We start from the raw sequence: 18,305 nt of genomic DNA, 5'->3' as shown, positions 1-18,305 counted from the left end.
CGAGCTCTGAGACGGCTGCGCTGGGTCCCTGGAACCCGAGGTCGACTGCACTGACGTACAGGGTTGGTCTGTGCCCTGCAAACCGGCGCCCACACTGCTGCGCGGCCCCCACCTGCAAGACCGCCCACGACGCGGACTAGCCGGCTGTTACCACCCACAGAAGCCGCCAACCCACTGACAAACTTGCTCCTCCGGGATAATCTGTGAACGCGCCTACCGCATCGACGCTCTCTACTCACCCGCCCCACTGGCCCACGTTAGCCCACCCGCTAACCAACTACCACTAACGTCCCACCAACAAATCCCACTAACCTCCTATACTAACCTTCCCCACTAAGCTCACGGGCGGCCCGGGGCCTGCTTGCTCTGAGTCACTGTCCCTTTGTCCATAATTCCGACCAGCCTGCGGGAAGTGAGAGGCGGGGCTGGGGAGGGGAGGGAGCAGGCGGGCCACCAGATGGCACCTAACCAGGGTGGACGCCTGCCAGCACTGGGAACGGTGCCCGCCAGAGTGCAAAGGGCAAAGGGGACCCAGAGGAGGTGGGAACAACAGGGTGCCGAGGAGCCGCCGGGCAGGAAGGGCCCAGCACTCCGGCCCCCACGGCCGCCGTGCGGCAGGAACCCCACAGAAGGGGTCCGTACAGGCGGGTTCTGCACCCAGTCAGGATTCCCTCTTCAGACCGCACCCTCAGACGAGTCCCTGGCACGCGTTCTGAGCGCCGGGCCGGCCAGGCGAGACCACGCTCCCACCCCGATGCACACACTTGAGGCACGTGTCCCCGAGAAGCACCGCGCACGGTGTCCTGAGTGCGGGCAGCCCGCTGGGACCCTGGCTCTCCCCTGACCTGCCACCGGAGGGGCTCTCTCCTGAGCCCCACAACCACGGCTGGTCTCCTTCCCCGAAAAGCGGGGCTACTGGCAGGTGCTCAGCGGGTCATGGCAACGATTGTCACACAGAAAATGACCGCCTCGAGGGTGAGCAGGAGAGAGCCGAATGGGGACCAGCTCGTGCCGCCAAAGAGACATCTTCGGTCACCACTCTGATCTCAGCACACGGGAAAGCAGGGGCAGAGAAATGCAACCAACGCCGTGGGGCTGGGGACTGGTGAGCGGAAGATCTTGCAGAAAATGAGCAACCCGACAGTCCAGAAACACACAGACGTGTAGGCGGAAATGGCCAAATTTCTATGCCCAAGCACACGGGCAGCAAGATTACAAGTATTTCTCTGGTTGTCCTTAATGGGCTTTAAAAGTCTTCTTAAATGAATGGTCTTGCTTACATAATAATACATAACTAAAAAATGGGAGGCTCCTTCCGTTTTGGGAAAATGTTTTAAAACAAAGTTTTCAAGTTTTTCCTACTCCTTTGGGCTCAAGTAATGAAAACCCACTTAAGGACTCGCGGTCCTGCGCAGGAGCAGAGGGGCGTGCGGATACCTGCTCCTCTCTGGGGCGCGGAAGTCACCTGGGGCGCGGGGGCACGCTCCGGCCACCTCTCTGCGCCCTCAGGGCTCTGTGCCTGCAGCACGGCTTTTACCGCTGCTCTGAACCCTCTGCGGCCACAGCCTGCTGGTGCCGGCACCCGCTGCTAGCTGTTTATTCCCTTAATATTTTCTAGTTCCAGTTCCCCAGAGAGCCGTCTGTTCTGGGTCAAGGCTAGGCCTGACCATCAGCAACTGGCCAGCACATGGACTGACTGTCCTTGGTCAGGTGCCCACCAGATCCACCCAGCTGTGGCTGGGACAACCAGGGTCATGGGACACACAACAAGGACGCTGCATGGGTCAGGCTTGTCTGGAGAAACAGACCCAACAGGTCGTGCGTGTGTGTGTGTGTGTCCGCGTGCGTGTCCGCGTACATACACATACAGGAGGGGGTATTTATCTCGTGGAGACATTCAGTATGGAAGGCTGGCAAGTCCAGAATCTGCAGGATGGGCCAGCAGGCTGGAGACCCAGGAAAGAAGTGCTGTCTGAGTCCCAAGGCTTTCTGCCGGCAGAATTCCTTTCTCCTCAGGGCACCCCAACCTTTTCTCCTAAGCCCTTCAACTGCTTGGATGCGGCCCACCCACACTGTGGAGGATAATCTGCTTTGCTCAAAGGCTACTGACTTAGTAAAGTCTAGAGTAATGTTTCACCAAATATATGGGTGCTGTGGCCCAGCCAAGCTGATATACAAAATTAACCATCAGAGACACCCAGCCACACTGAAGTGTAGTCTACTTACTGCAACAAGTATCATAATTTAAACAGCTGAACGGGTTAATTGAGATCATTCCTGCAGAGAGGGAGAGACAGAGCTTGCTCTCTGAGTTCAGCAAAATAAATGGATAAATCATGTTATCCCACTGGGCACTCACCCAATCTTCGCCGACTGGTAAGCAGTCAGTCTGTCAGCACAAACCAAGCCCAAGAAGCAGCCGACTTCAGGCTCTAGCAAAGCAGATTCATTTTTGCTTGCTGCTTTTCTAAGTCTCACATCAGGCTGTGTTTTAATCACCTACACTGAGGAAATGGGTCATAAAATTGAATCAATAAATACGGACAGCAAACAATTCACGGTCCACCCAAGAGGCTCTGACAACATCTCACCCAAAGGGCTTCCTACACACAGAACGAAGTTTTAGGAAGACAAGAAATGCAACTCAATTAATTGCTGGAGAAGAAAACATTTTAGAATGCTAAATAAGATAGTTTCATCCATCAAAAACTACCCCAGGACAAAGGAACATGGGATAATTAACCACAAAAGGTGCTCACAACAGATGGGTTTGGGGTGAATTGTCAGGAAAGGCTTCTGAGGGAAGGGGACACCAACAGGCACCTTCCAAAGAGAAGGAAAATACACCCTAGCCAAGGAAGCCCCTCTTGGAAGTCTGCCACGGGGACCTGTTCCTTCTGATCAAGGTTCTTCTGCGTGCTCAGCCTGCCTGGCCCGCAGCTCCGCGGTGGGGCCACCTTCTTCCTCTGTCCTGATCTTCAGAGTCCTTCCCCAGTGAGAACACGTGAAGCCAAACGCAGCCCCCACTGTGCACTGAGCTGGCCCCTCCCCAGCCTCCAGACGCTGCGTAGGAGCCTGGAAGGCGCTGACGACCAACCACTCACATAGCTCTCTGCAGGACGTCATCCCTCAGGAGTCGAGAAGCCTGCTACACTTGGACCGCCGGGAAAGCTCCGAGGAATTAGAAGGCTTCTCTGTGGCTCAAGAAAATGACGACGAACTGGGATTTTAATCTTTTGTTTTTATTTATTGTTATTTATTTATTTGTTTATTTATTTATTAGAGAGGGGGAGAGAGTGGGAGAGAGGGGGAGAGAGAAGGAGAGAGAGAGAGAGTCTCAAGCAGACTCCACCCTGAGTGTAGAGCCCCATGTGGGGCTCAATTCCACAACCCTGAGGTCACGACCTGAACCAAAACCAAGAATCAGATACATCACCGACTTGACCACCCAGGCACCCCAAGGAAGAGGGATTTCAAAGCTGGTGCATTCTGAGCTTAGGAGAAAAGAGGCTTGGGTCTACAGAACGTTCTTTCCACAACCATTCCCTTTCCTGTGTCTCTCTAGACAGGCTTCCAATCCCACTCCTGACCCATGAGAGGGAATGAAGGAACAGGGACTGGACTGTGTCAGGACGGAGGTACACGGCCATCACACATGGAGGGCACGGCAGGTGCAGCCTGCCCCCTATACAGGGAGCCCCCCAGCAGCAGGGTGTGCATGTCTCAGCACCAATGCCTGACACTATGGGGATGCCAGTAAGGAGGGAGGGAGGGATGAACAGGACGGCAGATGGATGGAGAGGTAGATGAGTATGTGGGTGGGTCGACAGATGGATGAGTATGGATGGGTGGGTGGATGGATGGATGGATGGATGGATGGATGGATGGATGGATGGATGGACAAGTGCGCGGGTGGATGGATGGATGGATGGATGGACGGACAGGTGGGCAGACGGATGGATGGGTGGGTGGATGGATGAATGGGTGGATGGATGGATGGATGGATGGATGGATGCATGGATGGACAGGTGGGCAGATGGATGGATGGGTGGGTGGGTGGATGGATGGGTGGGTGGGTGGATGGATGGATGGATAGATGGATGGATGGATAGGTGGGCAGATAGATGGGTGGGTGGGTGGGTGGATGGATGGATGGATGGATGGATGGACAGGTGGGCAGATGGACGGATGGATGGACGGAAGGATGGATGGATGGATGGATGGATGGACGGATGGATGGATGGATGGATGGATGGATGGATGGATGGATGGACAGACGGACGGATGGATGGATGGATGGATGGACGGATGGATGAGTGGGTGGATGGATGGATGGATGGATGGATGGATGGACGGACAGGTGGGCAGATGGACGGATGGACGGACAGAAGGATGGGTGGATGGACGGACAGGTGGGCAGATGGATGGACGGACAGGTGGGCAGATGGATGGATGGATGGATGGATGGATGGACAGACGGATGGATGGATGGATGGATGGATGGATGGATGGATGGACGGATGGACAGGTGGGCAGATGGATGGATGAGTGGGTGGATGGATGGATGGATGGATGGACGGACGGACAGGTGGGCAGATGGACGGATGGATGGACGGAAGGATGGATGGATGGACGGACAGGTGGGCAGACGGATGGATGGATGGATGGATGGATGGATGGATGGATGGATGGATGGACAGACGGATGGATGGATGGATGGCTGGACAGGAAGGCGGATGGATGGATGGGTTGGTGGGTGGGTGGGTGGGTAGATGAATGAATGTGAAGACAGAAGAAGGATGGATGACTGGATTAATGGGGTGGGTGACAGACACTGATGTAAGAAAATTACACAACAAAAAATCCGCAAGAAAACAAATGCTCAAGATTAATATTTAGACACCTGTTGCCATGCCAACACAAACATCCCACATGTCTGAGTAAATAACAATGATGACTAACTGTATCCACTTTGACTGCTATTTTTGAAAGCTGAAGGGCTGCACAGCTGGTTGCAGAATCCCAGAAACACTGTTCCAGTCCAGGAAGCGATGAGCCTAACCCAGCTTCTCCTTCCCCAGCGGAAGCTGTGAAGGGAAGTGAGGCATGAGCTGGACGAGGACTTCGGACGAGCTGCAGCTTTGTCCTCTGGTGACTCACACTCTCAGTGTCCGCAAAGTCAGGCTTCTCTCCGCAACACTTCTGAGGGACGCACTCTGCCTGCCCACGAGCTGGAGAAGCTTTATGTCCCCACAGAAGGAGAAAACGGTGACCCAAGAGCTCCATCCTTGCAACGGCAACACAGACTATGTGGACTCCCATTTCTTAGAGTAACTCTGAATTCTGTTCTTGTCCTTCGTCCTCAGCCAGTAACCAGCATGAGACGTCTGCTGGTTAGGTGCCAGAGGGGCACCTCGCAAAGGCTGGGCGGGACCGAGGGCTTCCCGGGTCCTTGCGGGTGCTGTCCACATGGGGTCAATGTCATGCTTTCTGAAGGTTTGGGTTTGGTCTGCTAGAGAAAACCGCATTTCTGAAATGCACTGAAAATTACGCTCAGTGGTATTTCCTGTCTGAACTGCAGTGTCGGCCTCGAAGTACACGCACCACGTACAGAACGGTGGCGGCCTGACAGCCCACGGCCCGCGCCCAGCAGGAGGAATGGGGGCTATCCCCAGCACCGCAGATCCCTCCTGCCCGGGCCTAGCAGAGGGGCGCTCCCGACCCCGGGCTCCGCTGCCGCAGCCCCACAGTTAATTTAACACACTCAAATTGTGGTAAAACAAGTCCCCACAGTAAACGCATCCAGCGAGCCAAGCTGTGTTCGCAGAGCCACACGCATACCTTCCTTATTGCTCGGATGCCCCTACAGATGGGGAAACCGAGGCTTCCCGGGGTGAATGAGCTCACCCCCGAAAGCATGGCACCAGGATCTCAGCTCTGGGCAGGGCACACCCCGAGCCTGCCACAGGGTCCCACTCGGCCTACTTTCCCTCAGCCCTCCGGTAAAGACCCGTCCTTCCTCACCCGCCATCCCCAAGGCCAGCCCCCAGCGTCGCACACCCTGGTCTCCGTGCAGTCGTCCCCCTGCCCTCCAACCACGGCATGCTGGAAACCGGGCGGCAGCCTGGTTCATTCTGATGTCCAGCACCTCACCTGGAGTGCCCCCCACGGTGGGGTCCTTAGGACATTTCTAAATAGTAACTAAATGTCATGACTTTTAAGTCGCTCACAAGTCAGGTTTTCCATGTTCTGCAGGGACCTTCCTTGTTCCCAGCACCTCCCAGAAACCGTGGTCCAGACTGAGAAGGTCTCCCAGTGGTGAGTGGGACCGCGGTATCTACACTGGGGGGCCCCTCCCTCGCCCCTCAGTTGTCGGCGTCTCTACCCAGAACACCGGAGAACACACTCAATCCTCATGATTCGGAGATTCCAAATTCGGAATTTTCCCACTCACTAACATCTATTTGTGACCCTAATATCAATACTCGCGGAGCTCTGGTGGTCAGTCAAGGACACGCGGGGGCGGTGGAGAGGCTGAGCTGCCTGACTGCTCACGTTCCCCGCAGTGGCGGAGCAAGGTGGCCCTCTGCCTGCTTCTTCTTGCCCCAGCTGGACACAGCGTCCTTCTCACCGGCCACCGAGTGCTAAATTGTCTGCATTGTGTGCTTTCTTTTGGTGACTTTGCAGCTTAGAACTGCCCCCAAGCACGGTGCTGGTGTCTAGTGCTCCTGAGTTCGAGACACCCTCACGTGTCTCAGGAGGAAACGGGGGTGTGAGATGAGCTTTACTCACGTCGAGCTCATGCTTAATCAAGTGGAAGTCTGCATCAAGTGTCTGCAAACAGAAGCACGTACACAATAAGGTCATCTACTGACCGGCTGAGGGAAGTGTGACAAGGGGCTCCCAGGAACCTGGCCCTGTACGTCTCCTGGACCAACGGGTCAGTGTTTACCAATCCAGCGTCTGCAGTGACTTCACAAACGTCACCACTGCCAACGAGGATCAACCATAAATACTGACTCCGGTAGCAGAAGCCCAGGTGTCGAGCGGCAGCCCAGGGCAGGTTCTCGGGGTGACAACGCGACTGTCAGTCCAAACTGACATCAAAGTCTTCAAGAGAGTAGACAAATCGTAATGACTAACGTGTCCTTACTGAGCAAGGCAACACGGGTGCACGCACCGCATTTCCACGGGGCAGGCATCAGAGAGGTGCCCGTGCACCGCGCTTCGCACCAGCCATGGCAACGGCGAAAGCACTGCACTCTCTCCGTTAGACGCCCCTCGATCTGACTGGGTTAGCTCTGCGGCAGGTAAGGGGTCAATGCTCAGCTAGATGGATGGATGGATGGATAGATGGATAGATAGACAGACAGAAAGACAGTTGTATGGACAGATAGGTGGATAGGATGGATTAACTGATAAATGGTTACATAAATAGATGGACAGATAGCAGATGGATAAATGGATGGATGGAAGGATGGATGGATGATGGATGGTACAGAAGGTACAAAGATAGATGGGTAGATACATGGAAAAACAGACAGATGGACGGATGGATGGATGGAAAGATGAATGAAGATAGAGGGATGACACAGACAGGTATATAAATGGTGGACAGAAGACATGGATGGACTAATGCAGACGGACAGAGGGCAAACACAGAGACAGACGTGGCTACACGTCCTAAAGACACAGACACACACATACTTCCGTGCACACCCAACCCACGTGAATGTGTGGGTACGTGTGCGTCTGACCGGCAAGCCCCGTCTGTTAAGTTTCCTCTAATGATAAGAAAACGAGTAATTTGTTGTGCTGTGTTCATGCGTATTTTCACATTTTTCTGTTCTGAACATGTACAACTTGCATAAAAACTTCCAAAATGTTGTAAGAACCGTACACTGGACAGTGCAGTGAGTGGGCAAGAAGGCAGGTCTCACAGCTTCCTCTGCTTTGGCTCGTGGCGCAAACGTGGCCCACCTTCCTGCAAGCGGGAAGGGCTCTGCGGCCCACCCTGCTTCTAAGGGACTCCGCGCCCGGCCGGGGTGAACAGCGACCACTTGAGGGCGCCGAAGACCGAAGGCCGTGCGGCACGAGGCCAAAGATCTCACACATTCATGCACAACTCCAGAATTACACGAAGTAAACAGGAAGAGCCGGGTCCTGCGGGCAGGGGCACGTGCACAATCCCGGGTGACATGCGACGTGGCACGCGGGCTGCAGGAGCAGCACGGGTTCGATCCAGAGTAGGAACCTCGGAAACACAGAAGCTCACAACCCAACCTGAGGTCCTATGCCTCTTGGGTTTTCTCCTTCCGCCCCCCACTCCTTGGCGCCCGACCTCTGTATGCACACGGGACGGACGCAAGCCCAAATCTGCCGCCGTTGGGAGAAGTCTGCAGTTCACAGCCGGCTCCCGGGAGATGTGGCTCTGACGTCGGACTCACTATCACTGGCCTGTTCTCCACCCACCGAAGACGATCACACCAGGCAACTCTCGATGGGGGATAAACAAACTGCCATTAACCCCAAATAACAAAATTCTTTGTCAGAAGAAGAGGGGGCAAGCTGACAGCCCCCATGTACCCGCGGTGGCACGTGCTGCAGCCCAGAGCGAAGCGAGCAGGGGTCCGGGGGGAAGCCCTGGAGTCACGGTGCACAGAGCCCCGTGGCCAGCAGACCTCGGGGACAGAAGGGGCGAGAGCTCGGAGAGGCTCGATGCGCGTGCGCGGCAGCGCCCGTGGCGGAGGGCACAGGATGAGGGGCTTGACGAGGAACACAGGCATGACAGACGACCGAGTACAGCACAGCGGAGGCAGAAACTCAGGAAATGCCCAAAATGCACTGGCCCTTCCCGGGCACACACTAAGCGGCATTCCCTGGGCTGGGACAGGGGGCAGCACCCAGCACGCGAGGCCTTCCCCAGGTTGTCTCACCCTCTCCCCGCTGCTGGGACAGCGTGGAGGGCCAGGAGGTAAGGGCCGCAGAGCGATAGGACGGCCAGAGCCTGGGTCCGTGAGTCACTGTCACAACAAGCACCTGCTTAAAGAGTCAGATGTAAGTATCCTGGCGCGTCCCAACTCGCAGCTCTGCGTGTGTGGTTGGAAGGGGCCCTGGCTACGACGTCAGTGACGGGGCGTGGGAGTTTCTGGTACAGACCAGCCTACCCCAGGATGGGCAGCTATCCACAGCCATGGTGTGCCGCCCCCTGGCTCGGAGCAGAACCCCCAAGGACAGCTGCCCAAGCCGGAGCGTCCACACAGCGGTCTGTGAGTGCAGTAAACACTCAGGTTGTTTCAGCCCACGGAGACGGGGAGTGCTCCTTACAGCAGCTGCGGCGACGCCCCCAGACCGACAGCACCCCAAGGCAAAAGGGAACTAGCAGCGGCCAACAGTTCCTAAGCGTAAATCTAGACGTGGGCAGGTGAACCCAGTGGTTATTTCCTTCTAATTTTTACTTTTTAATACATGTTATTGCAGAAGAATTTAAAGTTTGTTGTTTCCTTTTTAAAATTAGAAACAAAAATGAATGGGGACTCACGCTTTCGAACAAGATGGAATTACAGGGGCTGGACTTGCTCTCCCGTCTGAAGCCACCAAAAGCTCCCCAAATACACAAACGAGCGTTGTGAGGACAGCACAGATCAGCCAACAGAGGACAGGATCCCTGAGACCGCACAAGCATCCCGGTCCCTGCCTAGGAGCGGGGACGGTGCTGTGCTTCTGGGGAGACTGAGGCAGGGGACTCGCAGGACTGTGTGGCTGACGTAAGACCGGAGGGAATGCGCGGAGCACGGAGCGCTCAGCGGGGCGCCGACCAGGGCATGCGCGCAGGCACAAGACCAGGACAAGCGGGGTCCAGAGAAGAACGGAAATAACAAAGGTCACAGCAGAAACTAATAAAACAGAAAACAGAAGAGAAAAACCAATGAATCCAAAAGTGAGGTTTTGCAAAGATCAGTGGAACTGATAAAGCTCCCGGCAGACTGGTCAGTAAATAGAAGAGGCCGATTCTCTCACCAGGAGCAAGAGAAGCGGTGTCTGTGGAGATTCCTGGGAGGGTCAGGGGGTGACAGATCCAAGAACTCGCGTGACGTGGACCAGCTCCGTGGGAGCCGCAGTCCACCAAAGCTCACTCAGGAACAACACGCCGCCCCGAGCAGCCCAGGCTCACGGGAGGACCCACGTTGCCCTTTCAAACCTTCCTGCGAAGACAACCCGAAGCCCGACCAGGCTTCCCCAGGAAGCCCTGCAAACACTGAAGACAGAACTAAGACCAGTTCTACCCACACTGCCCCCAACATGGAGAAGCAAGGAATGTTCCCGAAGCCACCCCAGGAGGCAAGACTGACCCCTGATACGCCCAAACCAGACAAAGACATTCCAGGAAGGAGAACAAAGAGCAGGACCCCGTGAAGGCAGACCCAGGAACCTCAATGCAGCCAACAGGGCAGGGAGGGGGCAGGGAGGGGCAGGGAGCTGGGCAGGGAGGGGGCAGGGAGAGGCAGGGAGGGGCAGGGAGCTGGGCAGGGAGGGGCAGGGAGCTGGGGGGGCAGGCAGCTTCTGGGTCCGGATTGTGGTGCCGGCCTCACAGGAAGGAGCAGGTCACCACTTACCACTTTGCACAGGTGCAGCTCTTACAATGTTAATCGTGTCTCAATCAGGCTTTTCTTCTTAAGTGAAAATTCACCCGGACAAAGGTCAAAAAAGGGCCTAATCAGTGGTTAACCTTCCCCTTCACACCTGACCCTAGAACAAAAGCCCAGACAATCCTGGTGAACCTCTGAGCTCCCAGGCTCCAGAGCAGGCCTGCTCCCGCCCAGGGCTGGGCTTCCGCGCGCGGCAGGACGGCCTGACCCCCACCTTCAGGGGCTGAAGATCACTGGGCAGCCAGGTCTGGAACAAGCCGCTGGAAAAAGGGGCCCAAGAAAAGCCTACAGAAGGACAGAGTGCCTGGGACACACGGAGGGGGTCTGGTCATTCTTTCTTCACTGGGGATCTTTGGGTGAGGCTGTGTACCCCCCAGAATGTGGAGAAAGAGAAGTAACAGGTTCCAGAGTAAAGGAAAAATCAGGAGACGAGTGATGTCCGCCAGCCAGGCAAAGGGGCCCCCAGAGGGAACAGGGGAAGCTCTTCCTCGGCTTTCCCGCCCTTTACGATTTACGGCACACCAGTAATTTTTTTGTTTTAATTGAACCTGAGTAATCATGTCTGGCGATGTCTCAGGTTTTGTCCATGAGGCTGATGGTGGACATGAGACATCTGGAGAGAAGCCCAGGGGCCAGGAAGGAGAACCTGCAACTTCCATCTTTCAAAATTAACTTCAAAGCAAAAATATAAACCATTGGAATGATCGATGTGGAAGATTTCAAGCTGTCGGTGAGATTATCGTTCGCACCAGTAAAGCCCCACTCGTGCCCGGGGACGGACTCGGAGTCCGCACACCGGAGCACACAGAGCCACCTGCTCCTGGGGGGGGGGGGCGGCCACACGGGGCGAGCCGTGGCATGGGCACCGAGCGGGCGGCTGCAGAAGCCTCAAATTCAGGGAAGTTTCTTTGCTTTTACATGGAATTCACCACAAAATGTGTTTTTAAGTAAACTGCATTCCCTGGTATTTTCCTGCATACCCCAGACATGTCTGGAAAGTGTCACCATTAAGGGCTGAGTGCACCAGGGCTGGACGGCAGCCTCAGGAGACCTTACTCGGGCTGACACGGGGCTCACGCGGCACGCGGGGTCCGGCTCGTGGAGTCCGGGGGCCAGCACCCCCTCACAGCCCCACGCTCTGACGGCAGAGCTGGGCCGCCCCGCGGGCATCTATTCCAGTTTCTTCCTGCTGTGGACGCACAAGAGAGAGCCCAGCATCTCCCTTCAGAAGGAGGAAACTTTACCTGGCCAGTGGGCACCAGCCCAGCGCAAGCCAGACTTCTACCTGGTTTTCAAATGGAGGAGATCAGTTCTGCAGACTGGAATTTTCTCCCTGTTTCTGCTGACACTTGTAATGTTGAACCCTCACTCAGTCCAGAAGAGAGCTCCTGTGTCTGCCCAACACTCACTCGCCAGGATCACCGGTGTCTCCTCCGGGCCGTGGGCCCTCGGCCGCCTCTGGCCCGTACACCAAGCACAGCCGACTCCTTTGGGCTCCAGAACGGCTCCCAGAGCCTGTGCCTGGACACCGAGTCCCTCGTGCTGCACCCAGGCCTCCAAAGGGAAGCCCACAGCTGCCAGGCACCTCTCCGGGGAGAAACCGAGTCACGGGACCAGGCAGAGAAGGAAGCCCAGTGAAGCCTGAGCAGCACGTGCCCTGCGGCCGAGCTGAGGTCAGGGCCCAGCGGCCTTCTGGAGTCCGAGTCACAGGGGCTGACGAGCAGTCCTTTTCCAGCTACTGCCTTGACTGGATGAAAACACGAGGAGGAAGCTAGCTCTCCACACACCCGAACCGCACACAGAACCTACTCCCGGATGGGAAATGCCAGACTCACGCTCTCCAAGGGAAGGTCCCTCTCGGAGCTCGTCCTGAACTCGGAAGGGTTTCGCCTTCTGACCTCTGCACACCGGCCACTCTGCAAGTGACGGCCAGCGGCCACCGGGCGCACGGACCCGACGAGCAGTCAGCCGAGGCAGGGAGTGGGTCCATCCCCACTGGTGAAGACAGACTGCCGACACCTTACGATTTCCTGCAGTACTTGTCAAACACATTTGAGCTGTGATAATAAAGACTCTGACTTCATCCTAACCAGGACCTTAAAAGGAAAATCAGGAACTCGTTTTAAGTAAGCCAAAGGCTCCGACTTAAACACTGCTCCCAAGGGTCCTGCAGAGCCCAGACGGCCCACATTGACCCTGCAATCCTCAGGCCAGCCTCCCCCGGAGCTGAGGCGGTCCCGGAGGGCAGGGTCAGGAGTGAGGAGCTTCCTGTGAGCCGAAGGGACAGCGCGGAAGTGCAGAGAGAAGAGAAGCGGGAGGGCCCTCCACTGCCGGCCCCCACTTCCCAGTCCTCCGACACGTTTCTGCTGAACCCCTGTGAGCGGGACTCCATCCCTGTGCAAAGGGAAGTGGGTGGGAAAGGAGATTCTCCAGACAGCCAGGTCTGGGGAGCTGCCAGGGAGGGGGGGGATTCGGGGGGGGGGACTCATCTCCAGGGGCCCGGGACTAAGGGAGGCCGTGAGAGGGACGAAAGAGGGCGGCTAGGGGCCTGCAGAACGCTGGGGTCCCCACCCATGAGGCGGGAGCACTGGGGCCCCCAGGTACCCAGTGTTGCGGGCACTCCTAGCTGCTTCCCGCGGAGCCACAGGGCCAGTGGGCCCTGCACCCAGCTGCTGTCCTCACCCTGCCAGCAGGCCCGCGCTCCCCAGCGCTCCCTGGGACCACTGCGCCCCTGCGTGGGGCTGCATGCGGGAGGGAGCTGAGGCTGCCGCAGCCCCCTGCCTACTCTGGGGCTGGGCTAAGTCCCCGGGCTGCCTCCCGCCCCAGGGCTTCCTGTCACATGGACAGTGGTCTGGCATGGCCCGGGCTGTCTGATGGATGTCAGTTTTGGAGTAGATTCCCATGACCTCACAATGGAGGCTACAGGGAAAGAAAGAGGTTGGGGGAGGGTGGGGAGGGCGGAGGGCCCACCAGCCGGAGGCCAGAACCCCACAGCAGGGCAAGAAGGGCAGCAGTGTCACCGTTTTTGTCCTCGCTTTTTAATTATCGTGGGGACAAGCTTCTACTGTGGTGCTGCACAGACCAGAACATTGAAAACTGAAACAGGCCTTCCTGCAGAAGTGCGGCTGGTGGGGAAGGAGTCCCGGAGGTGGGAGAGGGGCAGGGCCGCAGACCAGAGTGGGCACCCGCGGCCCTGGGCTCCAGACCAGGGGGGCCGTTGCGGTTCCTTCCAGAACACCAGCGACACTGCCAGCGGGTATAAGCTGGGCTCAGAGCAAACCGGAATCCCAGGGTGGCCACAGACCAGTGATTTCCACAGCTCAGACCAGGAGCGAATCTCAGCAACCCAGGACCTGCCTGCCTGAACTCACTCCCCGAACGCCGTGGGAAGTGTCAGACATCCAGGGGCTCTGAGTCCATCTTTTCTTGGGGTGGGGGGGCGACAGGGAGGTCTTGAAAGCAAAGGGATGATGGAGGGTCACACGGTCCAGCTAATTTGGGGGCCAGGTTCTGCCTTTATCTTCATATTTTTAAGTTCCCAATTTCCACCAAATATTTTTTTAAAAAATAGAAAAAAATGATCGTGTTGTATGAGAGCAGAGAGCTGGGAGACAAGCCACAAAGGAAAATTAAATATTTCTGCATGAGCAGTTTATGATGTGACGCACCTACCAAGCTCCCAGTCTACCCTACGGGACTGGGCCCCAGGGACGGGCAGCGGGGCACCTCAGACCGGCCTTCCTCTTCATCTCCTGATCCCCCCCTCCCGTGCTCCCATCTGGACTGTCCCCTCTGTTTCCGAAAGCCTGTGCCCTCACCATCACTACCTTGCTCCTGTGACCTCAGTCCAGGGCCCAGTGACCTGCAGAATGTGCCCCCAGTGGAACCTATCACGTCAGGAGTCAGCCCAGCCCTGGTCCCAGGGTCTCCAGGGGCAGGCCCCCTCTCCTGGCCCTGAGCCTGCACACTGGCCATGGGCTGTGTTCATCTCACCAATAATCTGAGGAGTCCGCTTCCTTCCATAAGGGACCTGGTCACCAGAGCATCTGTCCAGCCTGCCTCCCAGAATCCCAAGACTACGCATGCGCCTTTCAAAACATTTCCAAAACTATCAAAACCCAAGAAAATATAAAGTTTATGCACATGAAAGCTTTCTGGAAATCTTGCAAGTGTCCACTGTGATGTCACTTTCCAGGCCTACCCTCGGCTATCTTAGAGACACTAAGTTTCCACGGAGAATTTCGCCGTGCGCAGTAAGCCAAAGACCCCGTTTTTATTCTGTCACCCTCACTTTTTAAAATACTGTTCTTTTTAAAAAGCAATTAAGATCTGGCGGCACAGCACAGTACTGGCCAGATGTGAAAAGTGGCTTCAGGGTCCAATTTTCTAACACTGACTCAGTAAAGATATTATCCATACCCAGAAAACCCTCGCTGTGCCCGCCTGGGAGCGCGTCAGAGTGTGATGCCCTGCTGGATATCCGCCTTGCCTGGCCTCACAGACCCTCTGGAAGGAAAACCGAGTTCTCTCTGGAAAGAACAGCATTGCTGAGAATGACGCGGGCCAAAGACCCCGAAGAAGCTCTGCGTGCAGAGTCCTGCAGAGTCGTGCAGAGTCAGGGCCCCTGAGAGGGGGTCTGCATGTACTCGGTTCAGAGTCCCAACGCTGTCAGCCCACTTCATAGTTCGCTCGGGATTTTACAACTTTTGCAGGCTCTCGGGCGGTGCCAAAATGGGTCGGGCTCAGCCAAGAAAAGTGGAAACTATTTTTGGCATCCAGAAGGGCAGCTGTAGGACGCGGACACAGTCGGCGCCTAAAACGCATGCCTGCCTTTACAGATTTGGAGAGTTTCTAATCAGGGACGCATCCGGAAACCTCTGGGCCCGCAGCCAACTCGGGGCGCACTAGGCCTGGGCTACAGCCGAGGGTCCGGGTCGGCCTCCGGGGAGGGGGCATTCCGGGGAGGGGCGAGGTCGGTACCGGTGTCTGCGCCGCGCAGAGGCCAAGTGCGCGACACTTTGTACCCACTTGAGCGCCAAGTGGCGGCGAGTGCGGCACCCCCGCGAGAGGCGCGCCCGGGCGGAAACGCGCTCCGAGTCCTCCGTCTACACCCGAGCTGCCCCGGAACTCGCTGACCCGCACCCGGGCTGCAGCGCTCGCTGCCGCACAGGAAAGGTCCGAGGGAACGCGCGCCGCTCGAGCCGGGGATACCGGGCAGTAGCCTCTCGGCGCCCAGCGGATGCGGGGAAAAGGGCGCCGCTACGGGTCTCTGAAGGGTCCGCGAGGGAACGTCCCCCAAAGAGGGGCCTGGGCTACTGCTGTCCTGGAGGAGGGGGAGGTGCGGGGGTGCACCAATCTTGGGCAGGAGGGGACCGAGAGCGGCCGCACAAGGGAGAAGGGGGCGCGGAGGAGGGAAGCCAACAGAAGAGGGAAACCGGGAGGGGGAGGCGCGGAGGAGGGGACGGAGAGGAGGAGGGGAAGGGGACTGGGAGGAGGGGGGCGATACACCCCGTTTGGGCTGGGTGGGGACGGAGAGGGGCGGGAGCCGGGAGAACTGGGCGCGGAGGGGGCGCGAACAATCAGGGTTGGGGCCCGGCGGGGGAGGAGAGCGGGACTCTCCCGGGCTCTCCCAACATCTTCCCCGTCCAGCCGGGGATTCCAAGCTGCTAACAAAGGAAGCTCCGGAGGCCGCGCGCTCCGCGCTCAGGTCCGCCCTCCGCGCCCGGGCCAAGGCGGACAAAGGCCCGAGGGCCACTGCCCGGCCCCCAGACCCACAGCCCCGCCTACGCCCTCTGGTTCCCCGCCCGGGCCCCCCGAACCCCGGCCTCGCGCCCCCGCAGCACTCACAGGATGGAGGTCTGCGGCGCCACGGCGGGCACGGCCTCCAGCAGCAGATGCATGCAGCGCACGGTGGTGCGGAAGCACAGGCAGCGGCTCGGACAGCCGGCGCCCGGCTTCGGGGCTACCGTGGCCAGCGCCCCCCAGCCGCAGCAGAGCACGAGCGCCAGGAGGCAGCGACGCGCGGGGCCCGCGGGGCGCACGGCCATGGCCCTGGGCGCGCGACGCTCGGACGCAAGAGGACCAGGAGGGCCCCGCGCGACCCTGCGGGCTCCGGACTGCGCCCGCCCGCGCGGCCCACGTCCCAGCTGTGCGCTGGGGGCGGGGGGCGCCAGCTGTGCACATGCGCGCGGCTCCTCCCTCCGCACCCTCCCCGAGGGCCGGGGCGGGGCGGGACCTCGGGCCCCGCGTCAAGCTGCTGCGCCCCGGTCCCTGCTGAGGGGCCGCCGGCAGCCCTCTCTGGAGTCTCTCTGGTGCAGAGGGTTGATGGGGCCCCGGGGACAAGTTCAGGTCTGCACTTGGGAGCTGGGGGCCTCGTCCTCTCGCCTAGCTGCGCTTTCCACATGTGTGCAAAGGTTTTTTTTTTGTTTTTTTTTTTTGTCGTTTTAGAAAAGCGCTTTTAGAATGCTCACTTTGTTCCAGGCGCGGTTCCAAGGGGCCTCTCACTTTCCCTCTCTCTCTCTCCTGCGCTCTACCTCTCTCTGTCCCTCTTCCTCTCTCTCAAGCTGTCGACCTCCCCTCCTCTTTCTCCGAACACACACACAGGCTGCAGCAGGATTGACACCGGGCAATCTGGCACCTGCCTGTGACCCTGAGACCTGCTTCCTGCCCTGCTGGCCCCAGGTTACTGCTGGGAGCACAGAGGACATTTGTGTTGAGTCCTGGGTTCAGTGCTGGGCCAGGGGGACTGACGTTCAGTGCCCTTTAGCTCCCTCCCTAGAGAATACACCCAGAAGAAACCCTTGGACCCACCCCAAGCGGGACTTGGGTGGAACCCCCAGCAGACACAGGAGGAGCTGTGGAAAGGAGGGGAGACTGAGTCACACACATACACGTCTGCAGTTTTGTTCTAACACTACATGTGATCCACTGATTCTCACGAGAACCCAATCCCTGCATTGGACAGGTCAGGATGGATCGTCACAAGTGCCAGTGTCCAGGTACAGCCTCGGTCTGCGATGTGTCCCCTGTGTGGCCTGGTGGCACTCAGGTGTGCCAGAGGGCATACGGGGTGAGACTGGTGAGTGACCAGGCACTTTCCTGGGGGTGGGTGAGCACATACCTGCATGGCAAATAGTTTCAAGGGTCCCCACCTGGGGGCAGGTGACCTGGGGTCTGCCTCAAGGCCCTGCTGGAGGCTTGTGTGCCTGTCATTGAGGCCACTATCTCCACTACCACGTGGAACAATCTTCCTGGTCCCCTGGGGACCATCCCAGGGTGCTGTGTACTAACCAGTCGTAAACGTCCCCCAGTGGGCACTCCTGGGCTCCTCACACACCGTCTACATGTCCCCACCTGAACGCCCCACGAGAAATGTAAGCTTATCATGTCAGAAACATGAAACATGACTCTCCCTGAAAACGTATTTTTCCTCCCGAATCACTAATTTTGACCCTCCAAACCACTTTCCCAAACTTCAACCCAGAGGTTGTCCCCGCCCTAGCCCTTGCCCCACTTTATGGGGTTGTGAATTCCGACAGCTGCTCATTCTGTTCTCTCTGACCTCGCTTTTCATAACCACTGACAGATCCGTCTCTCCCCGCCGCCCCTGGAGACTCCACCACCGAGACTCTGTCCTGGGGCCCCTGCCTCCTGGGT

General features: G+C 57.7%; 1 protein-coding gene across 3 annotated transcripts in view; it reads right to left on the bottom strand.

Annotated features, from left to right (window-relative positions):
* The window catches only part of PXDN (peroxidasin), a 69,882-nt gene extending 53,186 nt beyond the window's left edge, over positions 1-16,696 (bottom strand). For 2 of the 3 annotated variants that reach the window (XM_045788889.2, XM_045788890.2), the window contains exon 1: positions 16,497-16,696. In XM_045788889.2, the coding sequence (XP_045644845.1) occupies positions 16,497-16,696 (200 nt within the window). Of the gene's footprint in view, positions 1-12,484; positions 12,719-16,496 lie in introns of those variants that run through there. The other variant, XM_087863900.1, reaches the window with a different exon arrangement.
* Between the last annotated feature and the right edge of the window lie 1,609 nt (positions 16,697-18,305).

This window comes from Ursus americanus, chromosome 7 (genome assembly GCF_024610735.1).
Source record: "Ursus americanus isolate L20-20 chromosome 7, mUrsAme1.1.p, whole genome shotgun sequence".
Classification (NCBI taxonomy): Eukaryota; Metazoa; Chordata; class Mammalia; order Carnivora; family Ursidae; genus Ursus; species Ursus americanus.
Note: the sequence above shows the minus strand (reverse complement) of the source record. Positions and strands in the feature narration are given on the sequence as shown.